The sequence below is a fragment of the Strigops habroptila genome, chromosome 3 (genome assembly GCF_004027225.2).
Source record: "Strigops habroptila isolate Jane chromosome 3, bStrHab1.2.pri, whole genome shotgun sequence".
In the NCBI taxonomy this organism is placed as follows: domain Eukaryota; kingdom Metazoa; phylum Chordata; class Aves; order Psittaciformes; family Psittacidae; genus Strigops; species Strigops habroptila.
In genome coordinates this window covers 85,581,550-85,603,842 of record NC_044279.2, presented here as the reverse complement: position 1 = coordinate 85,603,842, position 22,293 = coordinate 85,581,550, and the positions used below count along the sequence as shown (strand labels likewise).

The following is a 22,293-nucleotide window of genomic DNA, read 5'->3' as shown; positions in this document are numbered from 1 at the left end:
TGGTGTTGATTCCAAATCCAGCTCCTTGGGCTGGATCCTCTTCTCTTTGCTGAAGATAAATGGCAAAGCCTCCCTGTTAGAGGTCTGAAAGGGAACGCTGCTCTCCTGTAACACCCCACCTTGGCTTCAGCAGTGGGTGACCTGCTTATTTCTGCTGGTAGTGTCAGGCTGAAACTTCTGACTTGGAAGGAATCTTTAACCTTCCTGTTATACCAAGTGGATGAGCTCCTGGAAAATTTTTTTCAGGTGTGTTTTCCTGCCTGATGGACAGGGAAAGGTGGCTCGAACAAGGTGCATCCCTGTCTACTGTGCTCACATATGAGGTTATTGTTATGTTGCCTTCCTTCTCCCCTTCTCCCTTTCCACATGCAGGGAGGAAAAGCAAAGGTAAAACCTACTCTATGTGGGGATTTCAACTTGCGTTTTTTTCTCCCTTGAGTATGACAGTATGATTTGAATTGTAAGGACACACTTAAAAGTGAAAACACTTACCACGGCAGTCCTGTGTCACCACAGATTTCCAAGAGGTTGGATAACGGTGTGTTCGGAGTCTATCACATCATGGGGCAGGGATGTGAACAAGACTTGCCATTTACTGAGACAGTTAAAAAATAATGTTCTCTTTTACCTTTAAACACACCCCCACCAATTAATTTCTGCTATTATCAAAATGTATAAAATAAAACCAGCCTTCATATATTTAGGGTATCCTCATGTCTCCTGTTCCTTGCCTTGTCTCAGTGGTAACAGGAGCTCCTTGAGGACTGGCTGGCAGTATTTTTGTCCCATTTGTCCATTGTTCTTTAGAGAAAAAAAACCCCAAACATTTTCACCAGTGTGCTTTTGCTACTGGTGATACTTTCATAGGTAGTGAGGTGTGTGCTCTGTTTCTCAACATGATCGAGTAAAAAAGAACATCAGTAAATCCCTCCAGAGTTGGGAGATTCTTCTAGAGTGGTGTTTGTGTCTCCTGCAGACCCAGTCGTGTTTGAGGAGCTTGCAGGCATCCCGGGTTACTGGGGAATGGAGTGTTAAGGCAGTACCCTGCCACCGAACCAGGTTTCAGTGTAGCTGGTGGCATCTGCATGAGAAGCCATTTAGATTTCTTCTCTCCTGGAACTGATACTTGCTTCCCTGGAATTACTTCCCCTTTTGTTGCACATCCACGTTGCCTTTGTGCACGACGTGTGACTGTCCACACCACTGGTACCGAGGCAGAACTTGGGGTGCAGTGATAGTGAGAACAAATGAAAGCTCAGGGTCTGTGCAATCATAGAATCCCATAGAGTGGTTTGGGTTGGAAGGCACCTTAAAGCTCATCCCACAGGCAGGGACACCTTTCACTGGACCAGGTTGCTCAAAGCCCCATCCAACCTGGCCATGAGCACTTCCAATATAGGGCATTGGCAGGGATGTGAAACAAGATGCCACTGGGGAGAAATGCGGCTCTTGGTGCCACCCCACAGGGCATTTGTACATGGGGATTTTATGTACATGTACAATGGGGATTTTATTCTTTGCTCTATGTTAATCTTTGTGCTCACAACACAGAACCCCCCAAGCGAGTTGTGCTTCTGAGTGTAAAGTCTCTAGAGACCAAACCAGAGTCTCAGGTTTAGGGCACTTTTTGAGGGATTAGAGGCTTCCTGACTGGGTTTAGCATGTGAAGGGTCTCATCGCCCAGTGCCTGCAGTTGCTATGTCACCTGTATTTTCAGGCTCTTTTTGATATGGAAATAGATACCAACGAGCACATATCTTGCTAAGAGTCATTTTGGACTGTGAGATTTATACATGTAGAATGCTTTCTGGATCACTTCTGTGCTCAGTTAATTTTTCAGGAGACTGTTACTTTTCTTATGCTTGCTAAACCAGATCCCAGCAGTGTTACCAGGACATGGTCTTTCTGTAAGGAGACCCCCAGGGTTTGAACCCATGCAAGGAACATACTCTGTTGAACCTACTGATGGAGGTTTGCTCAAGCATAGAATCATAGAATCACAGAATGGTTTGGGTTGGAAAGGAGCTTAAGATCATCTAGTTCCAGCCCCCTGCCATGAGCAGGGATGCCTCACAGTAGACCATGTTGCCCAAGGCTCTGTCCAACCTGGCCTTGAACACTGCCAGGAATGAAGCATTCACAACTTCTTTGGGCAGCCTGTGCCAGTGCCTCACCACCCTCACAGTGAAGAATTTCTTCCTTAGATCTAACCTGAACTTCCCATTTCAGTTTGAATCCATCACCCCTTTTGAGCTCTTGTGCCAACGAAGTCTCATTTCGTGTCATTTTGCATCAGTGGGTTTTACAGTATTATTTCCCTGTGCCTCTTCCCCCCCCCCATTATTCGTGACAGATACTCCACACTGTACAATAATGAAACTCTTTTAGGTTATTATCTTCAGCTAAACAAGAAGTGTAACATGCTGTACTATCATGCCAATTAGATGGGAAAATCAGTGCAGATATCTGAAATACGTTTTCATTTTGTTATCAGCCGCTCTGTGAAAAATTGCACATTCCAGTTTTTAATGAACATGGCTAGACAGCTAGAGAGGACAAAGGATGATGAGTGGATTTCTATTTCTCTGGCTCTCCTGGTTACAAATATTCTTTGAGAGGCAGCAGATACATGTGAGAGTAAGAAATCCTCTTCATCTGCAGGTTTGACTGGATATTAGGAAAAATTTCTACACCAAGAGGGTGGTCAGGCATTGGAACAGGCTGCCCAGGGAATGGTGGAGTCACCATCCCTGGAAGTGTTCACAAACCGTGTAGACGAGGCCCTCAGTGACATGGTTTAGTGGTGGCCTTAGCAGAGTGCTGGGGTAAAGGTTGGACCTGATGATCTTAGAAGTCTTTTCCAACCTGGTTGATTCTATGATTCCTGTTACTCAACGCACTGCTCAAAATGCAGGCTGGCAGTTCCAGCCTTAGCTCACAACATGCGTTGTGTTTGCATTACAAATGGAGGGAAGATAAGAGGCAGCAGGGTTTTAACTTGGTATCTGATCATAGGCTGTTTCTGCTGCCTCAGTGTCTGGGAGGGGTGGTACAGAACCTCACTTGAGTCGTAGCAAACCTGCTCAGTTTGGTTCTCCATCTCGAGTGCAGCTGGAGGGCACACAGAGGTGGCTTAAAACAAGCCAAAGACATGTGGATGGTTGGGCATCATGGATGAAACCAGCCTCTTGTATGCAAGTAGGCTGTACTGTCCCCAGTCAACAGCTGGTGGGATCAAAGGTGCAGTTTCATGAGATAGAGGAAGGAAGAGCCATCTCTGTGGGCACTGGATTGACCTGTGTATGTGACTGATGGTACCTGCTCTATCAGCCGCTGTTGGGCAGGGTGCTGGTCTGCTGGAGCCAGTATTGAGGGTTACCTGGCAAAATGAAGGTCTAAATGAGGATAGGAGGCGGGGGGAGGAGGTTGGGAGGAGAAGAGGAAATAATGCCTGAAACTTAGATAATAATTTTATTTATAGTCTTATGTGCACACATGGCTGTTGATGATGAGGCTACCAGTGACATAAATAAAGTCAAGCAAAAGAGGTAAGCGAGTGGATACATGTAAAGGCTTCTTTGGGCAGTGCCACAGATTCGGACATCGACCAAGAGACTTGTTTCTGTCCCTTGCAATTCCAATGAGGAGCACAAAGGAGAAAATTAGACCAGGATGCTTCACATTGCTCTTTCCATCTTGCGCGCGTTTGTGCCCACCAAATGTGAAATGTTCGCCTTTTCCCCTCCAACGTGATGGTTGCTGAACTTATTTTTAGTGTCATTTGATAAGCCTCCCTGCTCACGGAGAGACATCCCACTGACCCAGCCACTGGTCATTGTCTATACCAGTTCCCATCAAAGCGGGCGCGCTTTGTCAGGTTTCGACTCGAATATCCATTCTGCATCTGAAGTACAGTATCGAAAGTGACTGGATCATTTGAGCCTTTTTCTTCAGCTGCTCCCTCCTTCCTCCCCCACAGTGTTTCCGCTCACTCTAACATAATTTGGCATCGTCGACGTGACACGACACTGGTTTTTCTAAAAAATTAGAATACATACATTGTCAATGGTTTCTGATAGCCGGCATCCCCTACATTTAATTTCTCCATTGATGGAAGGAGGTCTTTTTTCCACTGCTGAATCCTAACCAGTGCTCGGTGCCCCCTTGAAAACCCAGTAATGCGCATACAGTAATAGGTCATTCAATGTCAAAAGGCATAAAAAAGATGAGCAAAATCTTCACAGGCTGCTGCTTGCTGTTGCCTTTAATTATATTAATTAAACTTTGAAATTCTCATGCAAAGAGAGTTGCTGGCTTGTGACGCTGAAGAGCCCTTGGAGATTTGGGGGTGGGGGGAGAACCCTGAGATACCAGCTTGGTGGCTACTGCTTTTTTTAATCTAAAAAAAGAATAAAAACAGCTAAGCCTAGGACTGCTAGGTATGTTTATAGATGATGATGTTTTATGCGCTACTGAACTGTGAATGCAGGAAAGGGGGGAAAAAACACCAGCCCCAGTGTCAAGGTCTTGAAGCATCAGTCTCTCAAACTGTGCTCAAGATCTCTGGTTACAGGCTGTCTTCCCATGGAATAATGCTCTATTAATTTTCTCCCTGTCCCGGGTGCATAATGAAAGAAAGGTGTCTTCAAAAACTAAAGGGCAAAGTCTTGCTTGCTACCAATACCTCGAGGCACCCTGTCTACATTTTGTCATGCGTGTGCACTTTTCAGTGTTAGAGTGACAAGATTTCCAGTCAGAAGGTTCCCGTAAGGCACAATGCGATGGAGACTCACTCGCAAGGGTTTGTGATCTGACATTGCTGTAAGGCACTCGGCTCTTGCTTAGCCTGGTAGGAGGTTTCATCCCTGCCCTTGGCTAGTAGTCCCTGTTTAAACACCACGTGCCTTCTCTGCATCGGAGAAACTCAGCATCGCTGCTAAAAGCACATTGCGTCCTGAGAATTTGTAGTCCTTAAAAAAAAAAACCTATAAAATACCAAAACTAGAAAAACATGATCATCTTTGGAGTCTGTGTTCTCTCCCTTGTGTGTTCTCTGGAGAAGCATGGGCATTGCAAGTCAAGGCTTTGCTGCTTGGCACTCGCCAGTCACAGAGCATCGACATGCTGGGGTGAGCCACAGGAGCTCGGAATGGTGATGCTGGCTCCTGGGCATGGGGAACACGGAAGCCTTCTGGGTTGGGCTTGAAGGTGGTCCAAGGAATGTGGTGAGCAAGTGCTTGGTTCTCTCTGCTCGGCTGAAAAGTGGCAATGTGGCTGTCTTTCCTCCTGATATCCTCTTCTCCTCCTCTACTGAGACTGAACTCGGGTGAAGTTGATACATCGGCCCTGAGGGGGGGAAAGAAAAGAGAAGGTCTTACTGGTGGAGTAATACATGCAACCGAGATGTCTGAATGCTGAATATTAGATAGCTGTAATTTAAATTCCAATGTTTGTGCAAATAACGTACCCATGAAAAACCTTTTAAGATTTAATGGAAATTATCCAGAGTGAGGCACTACATTTGACTCACAAATTTACAATGTTAAGAAAGCACATTTTGAAAGCTCTCAGGTCTTCTGTGAGGCTCATTTACAAAATCTCAGTAACTGCAGTGAGCAAACTCAAACCTTTCTAACCATGGTAAAGAAAGATCTTGGCAAAGGCAGATCCTCCCCATAGATCTCCCCCTGAGCCAAACCCTCGCATGGTGTAGCGCAGAGGAACATGACTGTTTGTTAGTTAGCAGAGCTGCTGCTGATTGGAAACAGTGTTTTATTAGCAATAACCCGAGCTCTACATCTATAAACTCTGTTCTTACGTGCCTTAAAATTGCTGTGCACCAAAACGAAAAGTGGTTTCTCCTGATGTTATTCTCAAGTAAATGCCATTCTCCCATAAATCGGCCCAGATTAATCTTGACAGCTTTTGGTATAGCTGAACGGAACAAATCCACTAACAAAAATCCTGAGCCCTTGGGTAAAGCTCTAAAAATTGCCAGTGGCTTATTTAAATGCCTAAACTCCACAGTGATAGTCAGTTTTTGAGGCAGGGTGTGCTCCCAAGAGAACAGCTCCTCTCGTTCAACAGCTCTCCGGGGCACAACAGCGGGGCCTAGTACCTTTCCTTTCTGGGATGGGAAGAGCTCTGTGATGAAGGACCTCTCCACCTTTGGAGAAAGCCATTCTTCAAGACATGACATGGAAGTATTAAGGACTTGTATGACAGCATGTGTGGGACAATGAGTGCATGCTGGCTGGTACTGCATGTTCTGGTGGGAGGTTCTCCATGGATCACAAAGTCTCCATGGAATGGGCCCTGGAACACAGAATCCTGCCCCAGTGGCCTGTGAGGAGCCGTAGGGTGACTTCTTAAGTGGGTCTGCAGTAGCCGGTTCGCAGTGGCTGTCTCTGCTCTGTTGCAGACATCCACAAAGGCATGTAGGGCTGCAGGTTTCACACACTTTAGAGAGATTTCACGTGAAAGTCCCGTAAAAGGAAAAAAGCCCAGTGTGTTTTCTGTTCTCTGTCCCTTTGATTCCTATTTAAAAACTTTGAAATTGCTGTGTCTGTGAAGCAATTTAGAAGAGAACTGTCAAAGATGAAGCCACGTAAACTGGAATAGGCAGCTGTGGTTACGCTTTAAATCTTGTTTCTTTTCAAAGATAGGTGGTTCAGGGAGAATTACTGCTTTCTTCTTTAAGATCAGAGATTATGGAATTATCAAGCGCAATTAGTTCATGTTCCTTCTATTTATTTATTTATTCAACCTGATGTTATAGTATAAAAATCTAAATGCTTTGTTTAACAGGGAGGGTGATGGTACAGAGCGCTATTTGGCATTGCTCGGGCAAGTCTCAGCTGGCACCTGCACATGACTGGCACAGAAGAGGCAGTGTTCTGATGAGGGCACTTCTTTTCCTAACACTCTACTCCTGATTCTACTTCTGTCACCTGTATAATAATTAAAACTGGTGAATAGGTGGGTGCTGTAATGGTAGTACCTTCTGGCTGCTACCATCTGTATTATTCAGTGCAGAAGAGACCACGAGTGCCAAGAGGTTCCTTTAGAGGCCTGGACATCTTTATGCACCTTTTCATTTGCTTGTTTTGTGTTTTTGCAGAGAGGTTTTTTTTTTAATTAAACATATTAAAATGAGTTCTGTGGTAGAAGCAAAGTGTTTCTGGAGCATAAAATACAGAAATGCTGTGCAGCTTGAGCACTTGCAACGACAGAGTCGATGTTAAATGAACCCTGACAGTAAGGATGTTCACACCCAAGGTAATGCCACAATGGAAAATCAAGACTGCAAAACCCTGGCAGAAGACAGGTAGTGAGGAATTGCAGTAGTTCCTGTCTGCTGTCGTTAATATTACAATTTACCCATTGATACAACATTTCTGCTTTTGTTTGTAGCTCTCTCACTGTTTTTTAATGGTAGTTTCCGGTGCCTGAATTCAGATGAGTTTTGAGCTATTACTTATTTTGGTGTTTGCACTTAGGTGGTGTTTTAGTGGCTCAGCACTTTACCTGAGGTCTGAAATAATCCCTGGAATCAACGATAAGGTCTGGCACATGCAGGTCTGTAGCACAGAGTCCTGCTCTGCTGGCCAGGTACCCTCTCGTAAGTGCCCTAGAGTTTTAGAGTGTCCATCGTCTTCTAAAGGCTGACCATGAGCGTGGTAGATGATTTTTTAACAATGTAAGGGGGGACTGATGAGGAAAGGGAATGTAAAACTCTTCCAAATTAAATTCAGAAATAGTTAAGCCTTAAAATATAACTTAGACGTGATGTCTTAGTAGTTACAGGTCATGGCTTTCACTAGAATTAAGAAAAAGACACTGTGTTTTGTTCTAAACATGTCTTCTCTGCCACACTCTAGTAAGCTTTCAGAGAGATGTTTCTGTGATACATCATCTTTTCTTCCTTTCTACCAGAGGTGGAGTTAGGTCCACTCTGACCCTCCCCACAGGCAGTAGGTTAGGCAGTAGATGTGATGTATGATCAGATTGTGCTAGAACCTCTGTGAATTTCTGTACTGGCAAATCCTTCTACCTTTACTTATTTAAGAACACTGGAGGGTGACAGATTTCAAATGAAACAAAGCCTTCTGTGTAAGTAGCCATTTTTTTGTGTGCAGTGTGATGCTCACAGAGGACAGAGCTGAAATCAGGATCTTGGAAAAAACACTGAAAGTGCTAATTAATGAGAAGGTCGGGAACGTCGCCGTGTCATTAACGGAACAGCAAATACTGCACGCCGGCAAAGGAGAGAACAGCTTTTACATTTAGGTAATGGGATGTGACAGGGTGCCTGAGTTCACAATACCTACACATGAAATGCATTCAGAAATAGCTTTCAAGCTGAAGTACAGGGCTTTGAGTCTCTCCAGGCTTGCAGTTTAAGTCTTAACTTGCACAGTTACCATCTATAGATTTCATAGTATTATTTCTTAGCAAAAAAATATGTATGTGTACCAACAAGGCTCTCTCTTGGTCTGCTTACAGAATCATAGAATGGTTTGGGTTGGAAGGGACCTTAAGATCATCCAGTTCCAACCCCCTGCCATGGGCAGGGATGCCTCACACTAGACCATGTCGCCCAAGGCTCTGTCCAGTCTGGCCTTGAACACTGCCAGGGATGGAGCAGTCACCACTTCTTTGGGCAACCTGTGCCAGTGCCTCACCACCCTCACAGGAAAGAACTTCTTCCTTAGATCTAACCTGAACTTCCCCTCTTTCAGTTTGAACCCATCACCCCTTGTTCTATCGCTACAATCCCTGATGAAGAGTCCCTCTCCAGCATCCTTGTAGGCCCCCTTCAGATACTGGAAGGCTGCTCTGAGGTCTCCACGCACCTTCTCTTCTCCAGGCCGAAATGCCCCCATTTTCTCAGCCTGTCTTCATATGGGAGGTACTTTCCATAGTTGGTTTCATGTACCTAGGCCTTTCCCCTAAATGCTCTCTTAGAGGGTTTCTGCTTCCAGGATGAGTGGTTCCAGACACAACAAGGACAGAGGAGAGCCTTAAATGAGCAATTCCTGTTCTGGTTCCCCACTCATCTCCCGTGGTCTCTGCCCCAACCTCCTTACTTGAGGACTTACAGGGGAGGAAGGAGAAAAAGAAGGAATCGTGTGTGGTCAGGCAGACAAAACACCATTAACAGGAGAATCTCAGAGCACCTAAGAAATACCAGCTATCCAATCATTGTCCATACTGGACAGTAACAGGTAATAACACATACACTATAAGTAATTTAAGTGAGGTTTTAAACCATTCATATTCTAGAAGTACATAGAACAGAAGAAGACTAATTTTTACTTCCTAAGGATCAAACCAATATGAACTAGGTGCAACCAGTATCACTGTCTTCATGCAAGGTGGTTTTGAGAAGAAGATGCACAGTGTGTAAGTCATTCCTCTAATCAACTGAAAACCTCCTGCATAGCAATAGCTATTTCATCATTAAGACCAGCCTTTAGAAACTGAATATTAGATTTTTCTTCTGATTAAGCTCAAGAAAAAGGACTGTGCAGTTAGATAGAAGCACTATTTAGGCTCATCAGTCTGGTTCTGGCCTTCGCAACTCCAACATGCTTGTACTGTTTAACTGATGACGCCAGTGAATTTACCACCCTCGCAGCACTGCTGTGATCTACCAGTTTGCACTAACGTTGCCCTCATGTCCCCATATTCAATTAAACAACCAATACAACCAATTTGAAATCTGATATATCATGCCTTGTAAATCACTGGATCATAAACCTTAACAATACCAACATGTAGTCTGTACGAAATTGAACTAAATTAGTGGTTTAGGACTAGAGTAATTAAACAATGAGTTATGCAAGCACTCTCTGAGCTCTGTGTGAAATATGGGAGTTGTCTCCATACACTAGGGTCAGTAGAAAAAATGCCCACCCAGGGAGAGACAAATACAGAGATAGAGATATATGGGCTCTGCTCTCCTTTATTGTGTTGTGTACTTGTCTGAAAGGATGTAATTTAAGGAAGTGGGGTTCTCTTACCTAAAACCTTGAACCCAGCATCAACTTCTGGATGCTGTCACAAGGGTCGTGGTGAGACATGATCTCCTGTGGTGCTGGATCCTTCATCATAGCCTCCCTCCAAATGCTACTGAGACAATAGGCTCAGGCTACCTATGAATTGTCACCCATATGACATGGAAAGTTGAAAGGACAACTCAGACAAGACTTTGAATCATTCACTTAGCTTTTAAGCAGCTGGCTGCTGCTGGGTAGTCACTGGTCTAAAGAGGCAGCTTTTAATGTATTACCTTCAACCCACTACCCTGGCTATTCTTTCCTTTGGTAGTTTGGCCTCACTTGGAGTATTCTTCAGCAATTCAGAAAGGGCACCTCAAGGAGTGTGAGATGGGATGTGGTGATATCCGGCCACTCAGGTTGCGCTGTACTGTCTGTTCTCAGGTACTTGTAACAGCCCATCCATACCTTGTCCTTGTGTGTGACTTAATTTCTTTAACATGCTGAGTAATTGTATGTATAGGAAAAGGTTCCTTGCACACTGCTGAATTGTTCAGCATCCAGCTTCAGAGTGGTAAGAACAACCACATTTTCCAAAGGAGCACTTAGAGCTCTGTCCAGAACAGCTGTATTACATACAATCATAAAATGGTTTGGGTTCGAAAGGACCTTAAGATCATCCAGTTCCAACCCCCTGCCATGGGCAGGGACACCTCACACTAGACCATGTCTCCCATTACCCCCTATAATACACAATGTTGTCAAATATTGGCTCACTTTGACCTTGGAGGATAAAGATCTTCCACTGTCTGTCGCTGACATACCAGCAGAAGCTGAAGATCGTGTGCTTCCACCCCCAGCTGCAGTATCCCCATAAAAAGGACATACTCTTTGAGGATGTGTCATTTATATGGCACATGTGAGCTCTGCGCCCTCCAGCCCAATTGATCAGTGCCCGCAGAGCCATGAGGAAGGGGAGGGCTTTAGAATAATGTCACCCCTGAGACATGTATTTAGCAATGTCATTAGCGTTGGCCGTGTCTCCACAGCATTATCAGAGCATCTTTCATCTCTGTGATGGGTGCATTGCCGTGAGCCTGGCTTTGCTGCTCACCAGGAAGCTGCCTTCTCACCACAGCTCCCCATGACAGGCTGCTGAGACTGCTTGTGCAGTCTGGATCACCAGATGAGAATCTGGTTTACCTGGTTCTCTTTCTTCTTACTCTCACTTTCCCTGTTGCCCAGCCAGCTGTCTGCCTCTCTACAAGGAATCTAAGTTGAGACTATGGAGTTCTTCCCTGTAGCCCTTTCAGTACAGGACAGGACTGTGCAAACCTTTTCTCCTTTTCTAATGCAAGGGAACAGGCAATTTCCTGCTTCCCAAACCTCTCTGGAATCATTAACTCCCAGTACAATGCTTACCGGCGATAATGAACTCCTCCTCCACATGCTCCTGCCCCACACACTTGTGCAGTTTTAACAATAAAAGCTCCTCTTAATGGAATAAAACTGCCAGGGACTGAAACCAGGTGCTGAGAGGCTGGCCCTTGGCACCCTCTAACAAGGGCTGAACAGGAAGGAGCTCTTTCCTTACTGGAAGAATCCCACGGCAGAGCTGGTACCACCGACTGGAACAGGGCAGCAGCTCGTACCGTGCTGTCTACAGCCTTCAGAAAGGGCCCTCAGTGATTCCCCCTCACTGTAGCCATCAAAAGCAACATTAACTGGAGGTACTGTCACCTTGCCCCATCTCCTGGGCATTAGAATTCCACTGGCATTAACATCCATGCTCCTCTTTACTAGCTCCCTGGCTCAGGACTTATTTCACTGCTATAACCATTATAATATCACGCTCACCTAATAAATACACGTTGACAAGCTGGAGCATTCAGCTGAAGTATATATATATTTAATATCTATATTAAAAATAGGTGATTTATACGCTTACTTCAGAGAGGGGTTGCTAACCCACCCATGTCCTGTGCAGCTCTAAGCAGCGCTCAGAGATTTAAACTGGCCATCAGGTAATCCCTTGTCTCAGAGACCCAAGAAGCTCAGAACGTGCTAAGAACTTGGAACTGGCTTTACACCCCTGCTAAGAGAAACCTGTATCTTAGAGCTCAAGCCCCACCTCTGCAGATGCCTGGTTTTTATTTTAGGTTGATTCTCCCATCAAATCCCAGCAAACCCCATTCTAAGTTGTCAGAATTTCCTGTCTTTGCCCATGTCAAATGACTGCCCAATTACCCCCCATGACGGGTCCCCACCGCCGTGTCTCACGATGTGCCATCCTGCACATGGTGCCATCAGGCAGCAGCACAAGGAGGAAGTCTCACTTGGCATCCCTGCCCCACACTGTGGTGGTAGATATTTAGCACCCAGGAAAAGATGACTTGCAGTGCTATAGACTGCTGGAGGTATCATTTTTTGCAGAATAAATCAGCAATGAATCTCTTAGAGGAATGATCTGAACTGGTGTAATTGCTACAGAGCCCATCACTACTGATGCAGACATCAGGATCATTTCTAGGGCTTGTCCAAGGAGGCTTTCTCCTCAAAATTACTTAACTGATGACTGAAATGTCACTGACAGAGGCAAGATAAGCTCTGAACCCCGAAAACAATGATCAGATGGGCTCAAAATCCTCCTAAAGTAGCAACATAATAAAAAGAAACAAACTACAGATGAATGGCATTATATATTTTTACCCTAAGAAGGATCTTATTTTTTTCACTCTAGCAGTATTTGCAGGTAACTTGACCTAAGTGGAAAGGCACAGAACTTGTTTATTGTCCTCATATTTGTGTAAATAAGCCTCCTTAGCACCTGTGCATGAACCTCATGATCTTTGGGAGCAATCTTAGTGGCCCTGTAGGTGAACTTCCACAAGTCACAACATCTGAATTTGAAGAACAGGAGTTTCACAATCAACCCTGCCATCATCTGCCTCAGAAGAAGATTGCTTAGAGGAACCTACATGTGCCAGCACTATTACAGGTGCCTCAGGAGCCGAGTCTGACTTGACAGCCCCTGTTTGTCCCTTGGTCATGTTGGACTTGTAAGCAAGTGAAGTGCAGAGAAGGAGGACAGGACTAATTTATTTTAAAAGGTAGTTCCTCTCTTTCTGCACTGCATTATAGAGTAGAGGCCAACAAAACAAAACTGTCAGTAATAGGTTCAAGATAATAGGTATTTTAAGGATGCTGTGTAAATACATAAAATGTGTCACGGATGGACAGGAGCCTGTTGCTGCTGTGTCAGACAAATATTTCTTACATGAAAATATGCAGCTCAGTTGTAGCCATCAGCCTCAGGTTTTCATCTTAATATATATGCAGGAAGTATTCATTTGTGGTGGGAAATCCTGTGGGTATCTTAAACCCATTGATATGTATAGCAGGTCACTACTGATGAACACCGTTGTAAGTTCTGGTCTGTTGGGTTTTCTCAGGTGTTTTAGTAGATCTTGTGCTGACGTGGTTTGCTAAAGGTTGGGAGCGAACGTTCCCTCCACACGTCTATCAAGTGCTGCTGTGTCATCTGGCAGGGCTCGCTGTCTGCTTTTGGGGCCACTTGGCTTAGATGTAAATGAAAACACTGGGTGCACTGCAGTGAGGAGTCGAGGGCTATTATCTGTTGTATTTTTAGTACTCTGGAGGCTTTGAGAAAATGCTATTAACAACAGCTTTTCACCCCACTAATAATGCTTATTTTGTAACTGGACATATGGACATTTCAGCACAGTTGCTACAGTGATCGAAATCTTTGAAGTACGTGTTTACCAGCGGTTGTAACCTTGTGAAACCTAGGACTGAAGGGATTTGGTAGCTCAATATGCTGTGTGGCACTGTGAGGAATACTCCTGCCAAGACTCCCGGTACTGGAGAGCGAAGATGCAGGGGTAGACTTAAAACACTGTTTTCCCACCTTTGAAATTCCAAGTCACTGCCATTTACATGCCAGGGAGCCTGGTTTTCCAAGGAAGATGAGGTGATGAGTGGGTTGCAGAGGCACGCAGGCAGCCAGGGAAAGGAAAGCAAGCAAGTGCTCAGCTAGCACAAGCATTTGCCGTCCTGCCTAGACAGGTTTTGGTAATGAGGAAGGGAGGGATTTATCTTCCTTTGCCAAGTTTTCTGTGACTGCTTTATTCAGCAGTTCTGGAAATAAACTACTGCCTTGAAATAGAGTGGTTGTGACAAGCTGCCTCTCCTGCGAGTTGGCCTTCCAGGTCTGGGAGTGGAGAGCGCGATGAGCTGCCGAGCCGGTTGTGTGGGCCTTAGGGGAGAATAAAACTGTATGCATTTGTAGCATCTGCTTCAAAAGGAGGTTGTGGCAAATATTTTATTCAGCAGAGCTGGAGGTCTCCTGTCTCTAGAGGGCAGGAGTTTGTTGTTTTCCTCATACAAGGCAAGCATTGCTTATGCAAAAGGAAAGGATGTGGAAATGGCCTGGAGTGTCCCTGTTTCTCTAGCACGGGTTCTTTGGAACGCTCTCCATCTGACCCCTTGGCAGTAAGCCTCCCTTGCACACAGAGCTTCTGCCTCCATGGCCCGGCAAGGTTTGACCCTTCCTTCCTGAAGGACACGATCTTGTTTTCCCATTGCAGGCACCTGCCAATGGAGGGCTTTTCTCCTTCAGGTCTAATTATGCCTTGGAAGGCAGATCCAGCTTGTTCTCACTGCCAGAGGGAAAGTGATCCCTGTCCTGGCGGCCATCCCATCCCACACCTAACCCTGTGCTGGCACTCAACTGGTCACGTGCGTGCAAGAACCAGGACACCACTTCTCCCGTCATCCCCCATGGTAGGCTGGGCTGTCACTGGGAGAGCTCCCTCTCCTCAGGAGATAAACTGGGGTGGTGAGATTCTAACACTCATTTCCAGGTGAAGCTTCAAGAGCTCTTCCTGAGTTTTCTCTGGGCTGCGGAACAGGAGAGGGGTTTTCTCTTGAGAAGTGTCCTCCTGGCGCTTTGAACTCTCTTAAAACTGTGTGGGATGAATCCTTGTCAGGAGTAAGTATTACTGGGGATCCCTTTTATGTTATAGGAGGACTCCAGTGAAACTGATAGCAGGCCTGATCTTAAGTGGTTTCCTCATGTGAGCATCCTAAATGACTCCTCCAGTCCTCTACATCTTTTTTAGGAAGAAAGGAGGGAGAAAATGCTACTAGATGCATCACATTTAAAGCCTTGTAAAGTCAGAAACAGCCCAATTTTAAACCCACTAAAACCAGCAAACATCAAAATCTGGCACTTTGGGGTCCTTTTCATCTAAAAAGACCAAGATGATCAGAAATTTACAGTTTCTAGAGATGGCATCTCTAAAGCAAAGTCAAACATCTCCATTATTCTTCCTTCCTCCCCTCTGTGCAGCTACTCCAAGTGAGAAAAATGCAATTTATCTTTCTCTGAAATAAGAGATATCAACAGATAAACCGTAACTGTCAGAAGAACTGTTCTTTTCAAACTACTTTTCTCCTCCACCATGACCACCCTTCAAGCCTCTCCTAAAATCTCCCTCCTTTAGCAATACTTCCGTGTCTCCTTTTCTCAATGGACTTCTCTAACCCGGGCTTTTCCAAAGAGATGCTGTCACCTTCAGATGGCTCATGTGTTCAAGAAGCAGATGCTCCACAGCTGTAAGGTCTCTAAGTCATCCTGGGGTTGTGTTCTAGCTTGTGACAGAGCACTAACATGGCATTTCTACCCCATCCAAAAACCTGGCCTGTTAAGATTTTGCGGTATCTGGCTGGCATATGATAATTACGTGTAAAGAAGGAAGCCACCCGAGCCTGTAGAATGCTATGTAAATGATTTTAAAATAATTATCACACAGTTCTTGTGAGGAAAAAATTCCACTTGGCCCAGAAACTACCCGTGTCCTAGGATGCATCAGAAGTAGAGTGACCAGGAGGTCAAAGGAGGTGATCCTGCCCCTCTACTCTGCTCTCATGAGACTCCACTTGGAGCACTGTGTGCAGTTCTGGTGTTCTCAACATAAGAAGGGCATGGAACTGTTGGAACAAGTCCAGAGGAGGCCACGAGGATGATCAGGGGCTGGAGCACCTCCCGTATGGAGACAGGCTGAGAAAGTTGGGGCATTTCAGCCTGGAGAAGAGAAGCTGCGTGGAGACCTCAGAGCAGCCTTCCAGTATCTAAAGGGGGCTACAAGGATGTCGCGGAGGGACTCTTCATCAGGGACTGCAGCGATAGGACAAGGGGTGATGGGTTCAAACTGAAACAGGGGAAGTTCAGGTTAGATCTAAGGAAGAAGTTCTTCACTGTGAGGGTGGTGAGGCACTGGCACAGGTTGCCCAAAGAAGTGGTGAATGCTCCATCCCTGGCAGTGTTCAAGGCCAGGTTGGACAGAGCCTTGGGTGACGTGGTCTAGTGTGAGGTGTCCCTGCCCATGGCAGGGGGTTGGAACTGGATGATCTCAAGGTCCTTTCCAACACAAACCATTCTATAATTCTATGGAAAAATATGAATCTGTTTGAAGATGTAGTGTTTAAGTGGGTTCTTTTAGGAGGAAGACTAAAAGGCCCCAGCACGGTGTGAGGGTGCAGCTCTGTCTCAGCTGGCGATGGCTGTGTAGACGGGAAAACAGAGCCCCGCAGGGACCGCTGCATGTGGCAACCCTCTAGATGCCACTGTGATCCAGCTGTCACTTCACCAGCCAAAGCCTTCACAGCCTGACCCACCACTGGATCCTTTACAGTGGGAATGAATTCAGCATTAATGACCTTGAGCACTGGGCCCAGGAACAAGCATGGGTGCCAAACTGCTCCCCCACCCGTCAACCCATGGTACAAGGAGTAAACATCACTGAGTCAGCTCTCTTTCCTGCAGACAAAACCTCGCAGCATATCATTAGGCTTTTGTTTTAATTCAAATGGATTAGTAGTCATAAATTTCACAGATACTTGGACATTTCCCTCCCCTTCCCACCTCCCCCCCCCACCCCCAAAAAGCCTTTCTCCTTTCAGAGCACTGTTAGAAGTGGCAGCTCCAGAATTCCCTACCTCGGGTGAAGGCCCAAATCCTTTCTGAAAGCCAAACCCCCACACAACACCATCATTAAAATGACCACAGGATCTACTACGTGGCGTGCTCTACATCTGATTTAGACCTTCTGGGTTATGAGAGAGGAGAACCTGTGGAGCTGTCTGATTTATATTCATACATGTCTTTGCCAGTCTGCCTTGCTCTCAGTTAGCAAGGATGTCTATTAATTGTACATCAGGCATATTTCAGACAGTGCTAATTTATGGTGGTTGTTGCTAGCATTACTGCTGGTTGAAGCCCTAGCCATTGACCCACGATCCACTGTACATGGCTGTAACCCATCCCTTATGATAACAAGTGCTGATTTCTAATGCTAATCAATGGGGACCAAGATGAAATGCCAGGGTGCATTTCCGCATCTGTCTAGCCTTTGAATTAGGAGTTGGTGCCTCTGTCCAGGAATACAAACTGTTAGAAGTGAGGGCTCCAAGCCCCCCTGCATACAAAATTAAAGCTTAATTTCACATCTGAACATTACAAACCACAGAAGAGGTGCTGCTAGGAGACACAGTGCTTTGTAGCTACTTGTAGTAGCTACTCATAGCAGGCAAAGGTCAGAGCAGCTCCTGAATAACAGAGGTCTCACGTGATGGCAGGTGAGGATTGGTCAGTAGCCAGCAGAGTAGGAGTTCTCCTCTTGCAAGAAGTAATGACAGCAAGCGAGACAGGATGGGCAGCACACATGCAGCACGTTTCTGTAGTATTTCTTTGCCAAGAGGTCAGTAATTTAGGAGGACTTTTGTCCTGGATTGTCTTGACAGCTAGCAATACTCTCCTTACTTAACCTTAGCAAGGCATTTGCTAACAATTCACTTGGATGTACTACTGCCACACCAGCTTCCCTTGATTTTTAGGCACTGCTTCTGATCTCCTGTGTCTTGCTGGAAATCAGGAATAGTTATTTTAAAGTCAGCAGCATAAAGCTCATGGGAATAAGATTAGAAGCTGGTCCTCAGATTGTATTATGACAGTGTGGTGTCTATCACAGGCTCCTTTTCAGTACTACCAAGCAGTTGGCCAGGCACACGTGGTACTGGCAGCCTCTAGGATGTGTGCACCACAAGGAGATCCTGCTTGAGTCCTGCAGAAGTGGTACTCTTTCCTTCCCTGTGGACAGGGGCATGTGGGGTGAAGTCTGTGCTGTCTGAAATACCTTTTCCTCATTGGACATCCTGCAACAGATGTGCTTAGAGGAGATCTCGTGTTCTCCAGAAGCTGGGAGAAGTGTCCCATGGGGACACTGTCAAACTGCATTTGTTTTCTTGCCTGTAAGTTTTTCCTAAGTGTACATTACTAGCTACTACTAGAAAAAGGATTTGGTGTTTTTAGGCTCTGAATCCTGAGGAAGGATAGGGTGGGTATGTTCTGGAAAGCTACTCCCATGGGATTAGCTTCAGTCGCTGCAACACTTGACTTACAAGTCCCCCTGCGCTGCCCATCTTTCCTCGTAGGAGCTCTCCCGAAAAACACAGGGGAGTGGGGGTGTGGTGCTGGATTTGGTTCTGGTTTTCAGTTTCCACCTTCCTCTTTCTCCCTTATTTTACTAAAATCAGTATAACCTGTATAATGAGTCTGGGTTTTGGTAAGCCTTTATTATACATATGCCTGGAGATCTTGGTATTAAGTGCGTTTTCTAAATTAATAAATAAATATGCTCATTTGTTGTAGAATTTCTATTGTTGATTTGGGAACAGTAAGCTCTTGCAAATCTCAGCTTTCACCTTGCCAATCACTGTATTCCTGTAAGTGCACTGCAGTTACTTGGAACCTTTTCTGGGTTGGTGTTGGCATCCTTTTGCTAGATTACATTTATGCATTAGTACCATCTGTGCCTGCTGTACCTTCTGTGAGTTAGCCCTGGCCAAATGACTGGCATTTATCTGGAAGTGCACTAAAAAAAAGAGAGAGAGAGAAAGAGAAAGAAAGGGGGGAGGAGGAAGAGACACAGTAAGGATGGTACCTAGAGCTTTATGCTTATGCTAGCACTAACGGATCTTGAGGCAGAAGATGCACTGGGGAGCACAGGCACCTGCACTGATGTCCCTCATTTCAACTGCTGTTGAAATCCGCCATGTCCCTTCTTAGTCCTTCCCTCTAAATAGGAGCTGCTTCATCCTGTCATGGTATTCGGATAAATTCTCCCTGCCCTTGTGTTCTAGAGAGAAGACAAACTGGCAGCACCTAACAGACAGAACTACTGAGGGACAGTTTTGCATTGGTCATGGTCACCTTCCATTGCATCTTGTTTCAGTTTGGTCGGAGAAAGTTTGGACCGAGTGATGCCTTTAATCTGTCAGCTTGTATTGAAGATTATTTAGGATATTGATTGCATATAGGAATGCAGATGTCATCCCACTGGGTATGGCGTTTTCCTTCCTATTCAGTCATCTGCTGCTCAAAGAAACTTAGGTGTGAAATTGACTCCTATGGTTTCTTTCCTATAGATAAAGAGGTGAGCATTTGCTTCTGTTACTAGTTTTTAATTGTCTGCTGTATTGTTTGTTATAATAAACAAAGAGCTGCAAGTCAGAGCACTGATAAGTAGCAGCACAGTAACCTCCTTGGAGGATTGCTGCCTGGCCAGGCCCAGGTAACCTCAAGAGAAAGGCCTCTGAACTGTACATCTCTGTATCTGGAGACATGGAAAGGCTGAACCCTACCATAGGGAAGGGAATTCCTGGCAAAGCCAACGAAAGCATCATGGTCCAGGTCTGCCCACGTTGGACACAGACTAACAGGCAGCACCCAGAGCCAGTGCTCCAAGCCCTGCTCCCTTGTCCAGACGAATAGAATCTGGTCATTTAAGAGACTGTGAACTAAAATCAAAAGATTTCCTCATTCTATTCTCTTTTTAGTTTAAGATCAGTTTCATTGAACCCAAGAAAAGTAAGTTTTGTGCATACTCTTAGGTGACAGCAGTTTGGACCAGTCTGTCCTAAGGAGGTAGGTACAAAATACAAAAGAGCAGATAAAACAGATGAAAGAGTTCTTAAATTGAACATAACTGTCTGCTAAGAATTTAAAAGAGAACTATCTGGCTTAAAAATTACTTTAATTAAATCAGTGCAATGTCAGTCTGCCAGAAAAGCTGACGTGCCTTACTCAGCCTAACCTGCATTAAAGAAAGAGCAGAGGGGTAAGGAGCAACCTCCTTAGCTGAACACAGTTCCTGTCGAGGCTGATCAATCAAGGGTTCTGTTCCAAAGAAGAACACAAAGAAGCATCTTTGTGTTTGCCTAGACAGTGCCCACACTGATGGAACTCTATTAGTTGTAAGGTAAGTGTTCCCTGAGATGAGACGGACCTTCCAGCAAGACCCTCTCAGTGAGAACAGTTTGATTTGCGTCTGTTTGATGCACAGCCTGTTCATAGCATGGTTTTACTGTGATCTGATACTGTGGACTGGAGCTGTTTGCAGCTGACATGTGTGCAGCATGTCTCCTTTCACCAAAGGTACTCTTTGGTAAAGGCAAGTTATAGTTAAACTAATGGCATAGCCAGAATCTGTATGGGCTGCCTTTTGCTGTGGTGTTTCTGTAGCAGGAGGACTAAGGCTCCCAGCAGCAGCCTTACTTCAGGTTGCCATCAGGATATATATAAGAGAATAACTAGAGCTAGTTTTGTAAATGTTTCTATATACTATTTCTTTAGTTTTGTTCTGAATGACCACTTTCACACTGTGGAATCTTTTTCTACTAAGAATGTGATATTTGTAATTCAAGATTTTTTTCTTTCTTTCCATATGTTCTGTGTTAAACATATGCTATACTTTATATTTAAAAACTAGCAGCAGACTGAAAAAAATAGCCCACACCACAAAAATATGTTTGCTTCATTATCAAAAGCTTCTGAGTTTTTGTGTTGGGGTTTTTTTTAACACACTGGGGGGAAACACCCTTAAGGACAATTTCAGTCAGTGAAACTAACTTCTAGGAGCTGTGGAAAGAGTGAGCATCTGGTTCTTCATTTGCAGCGTATACAAGGCTTGTCAAAGCTTGGAGCTCTGTGTGCAGTTCTGGTGTTCTCAACATAAGAAGGGCATGGAGCTGTTGGAGCAAGTCCAGAGGAGGCCACATGGATGATCAGGGGCTGGAGCACCTCCTGTATGAAGGCAGGCTGAGAAAGTTGGGGCTGTTCAGCCTGGAGAAGAGAAGCTGTGTGGAGACCTCAGAGCAGCCTTCCAGTATCTGAAGGGGGCTTACAAGGATGCCGGAAAGGGACTCTTCATCAGGGACTGTAGTGGCAGGACAAGGGGTGATGGGTTTAAACTTAAACAGGGGAAGTTCAGGTTAGATGTAAGGAAGAAGTTCTTTCCTGTGAGGGTGGCGAGGCCCTGGCACAGGTTGCCCAAAGCAGTGGTGAATGCTCCACCCCTGGCAGTGTTCAAGGCCAGGTTGGACAGAGGCTTGGGCGACATCGTCTAGTGTGAGGTGTCCCTGCCCATGGCAGGCGGTTGGAACTAGACAATCTTAAGGTCCTTTCCAACCTGAACCATTCTATTATTCTATGATGCTATAGCCATGCCAAGGTGGTGCTCCAGTTGGCAGGTTTGTAATTAAGGAAGGAAGCCCTTCCACTTTATTTAAGAATTGGCCCTTGAATACTTACATAATACTCTAAATTGGCCTCTACTAACAAACTGCCCTGGTACAGATGAAAAAAGACTACTGGCTGACAAATGTGTAGGTTCCTACCTTTGACCAAAACAACACCTCTTGTCACTTCCCTGACTGGAAAACATGGGTCTTCCAAGTGGTCTTCTGCTTCTGTGCAGAAGCACCCATTGCTTGCATGGGCCACAAATGGAATGCAGCACAGACCTGGGCAGCACAGCCAGAGCAGCATGGGTGACCCACCTTGCAGCGCTGGAATGTGAACCAAAGTGCTACCAACTACCTTATATATGCCACCATTATTTTATATATGCTCAGCTTGGGTTCTGGGGGGGTCATGCAGTGTAGGGTGGCTCTGCTCTGAGCCTGCTCCTTTCTCCCTGCATGAAGAGACACACAGAAATGTCAATGAGAGGAGGAGAAAAGGTTTTAAGGGATGTGAAAGAAACAGTAGTCATCCTCCCAGTCTATTTCAAGACTGAGATATTGAATTTTGTTACTTGGTAAAAAGAAAATGAACAATCCCCACAAAAAGAACCTTGTTTAAAAGTAGAGAAGTGGTACAGTGTGTTTAAATTGAGGTCAGGTTTAACAACCCCGTGATCCTGAATTCACC

At 45.2% G+C, this 22,293-nt stretch overlaps 1 protein-coding gene across 3 annotated transcripts in view; it reads right to left on the bottom strand.

Annotated features, from left to right (window-relative positions):
* Positions 1 to 3,452: 3,452 nt before the first annotated feature.
* The window catches only part of ANTXR2 (ANTXR cell adhesion molecule 2), a 104,815-nt gene continuing 85,974 nt past the window's right edge, over positions 3,453 to 22,293 (bottom strand). For all 3 annotated transcript variants that reach the window (XM_030480739.1, XM_030480741.1, XM_030480740.1), the window contains one exon: positions 3,453 to 5,346. In XM_030480739.1, the coding sequence (XP_030336599.1) occupies positions 5,308 to 5,346 (39 nt within the window). In that variant the 3' untranslated portion in view covers positions 3,453 to 5,307. The remainder of the gene's footprint in view (positions 5,347 to 22,293) is intronic.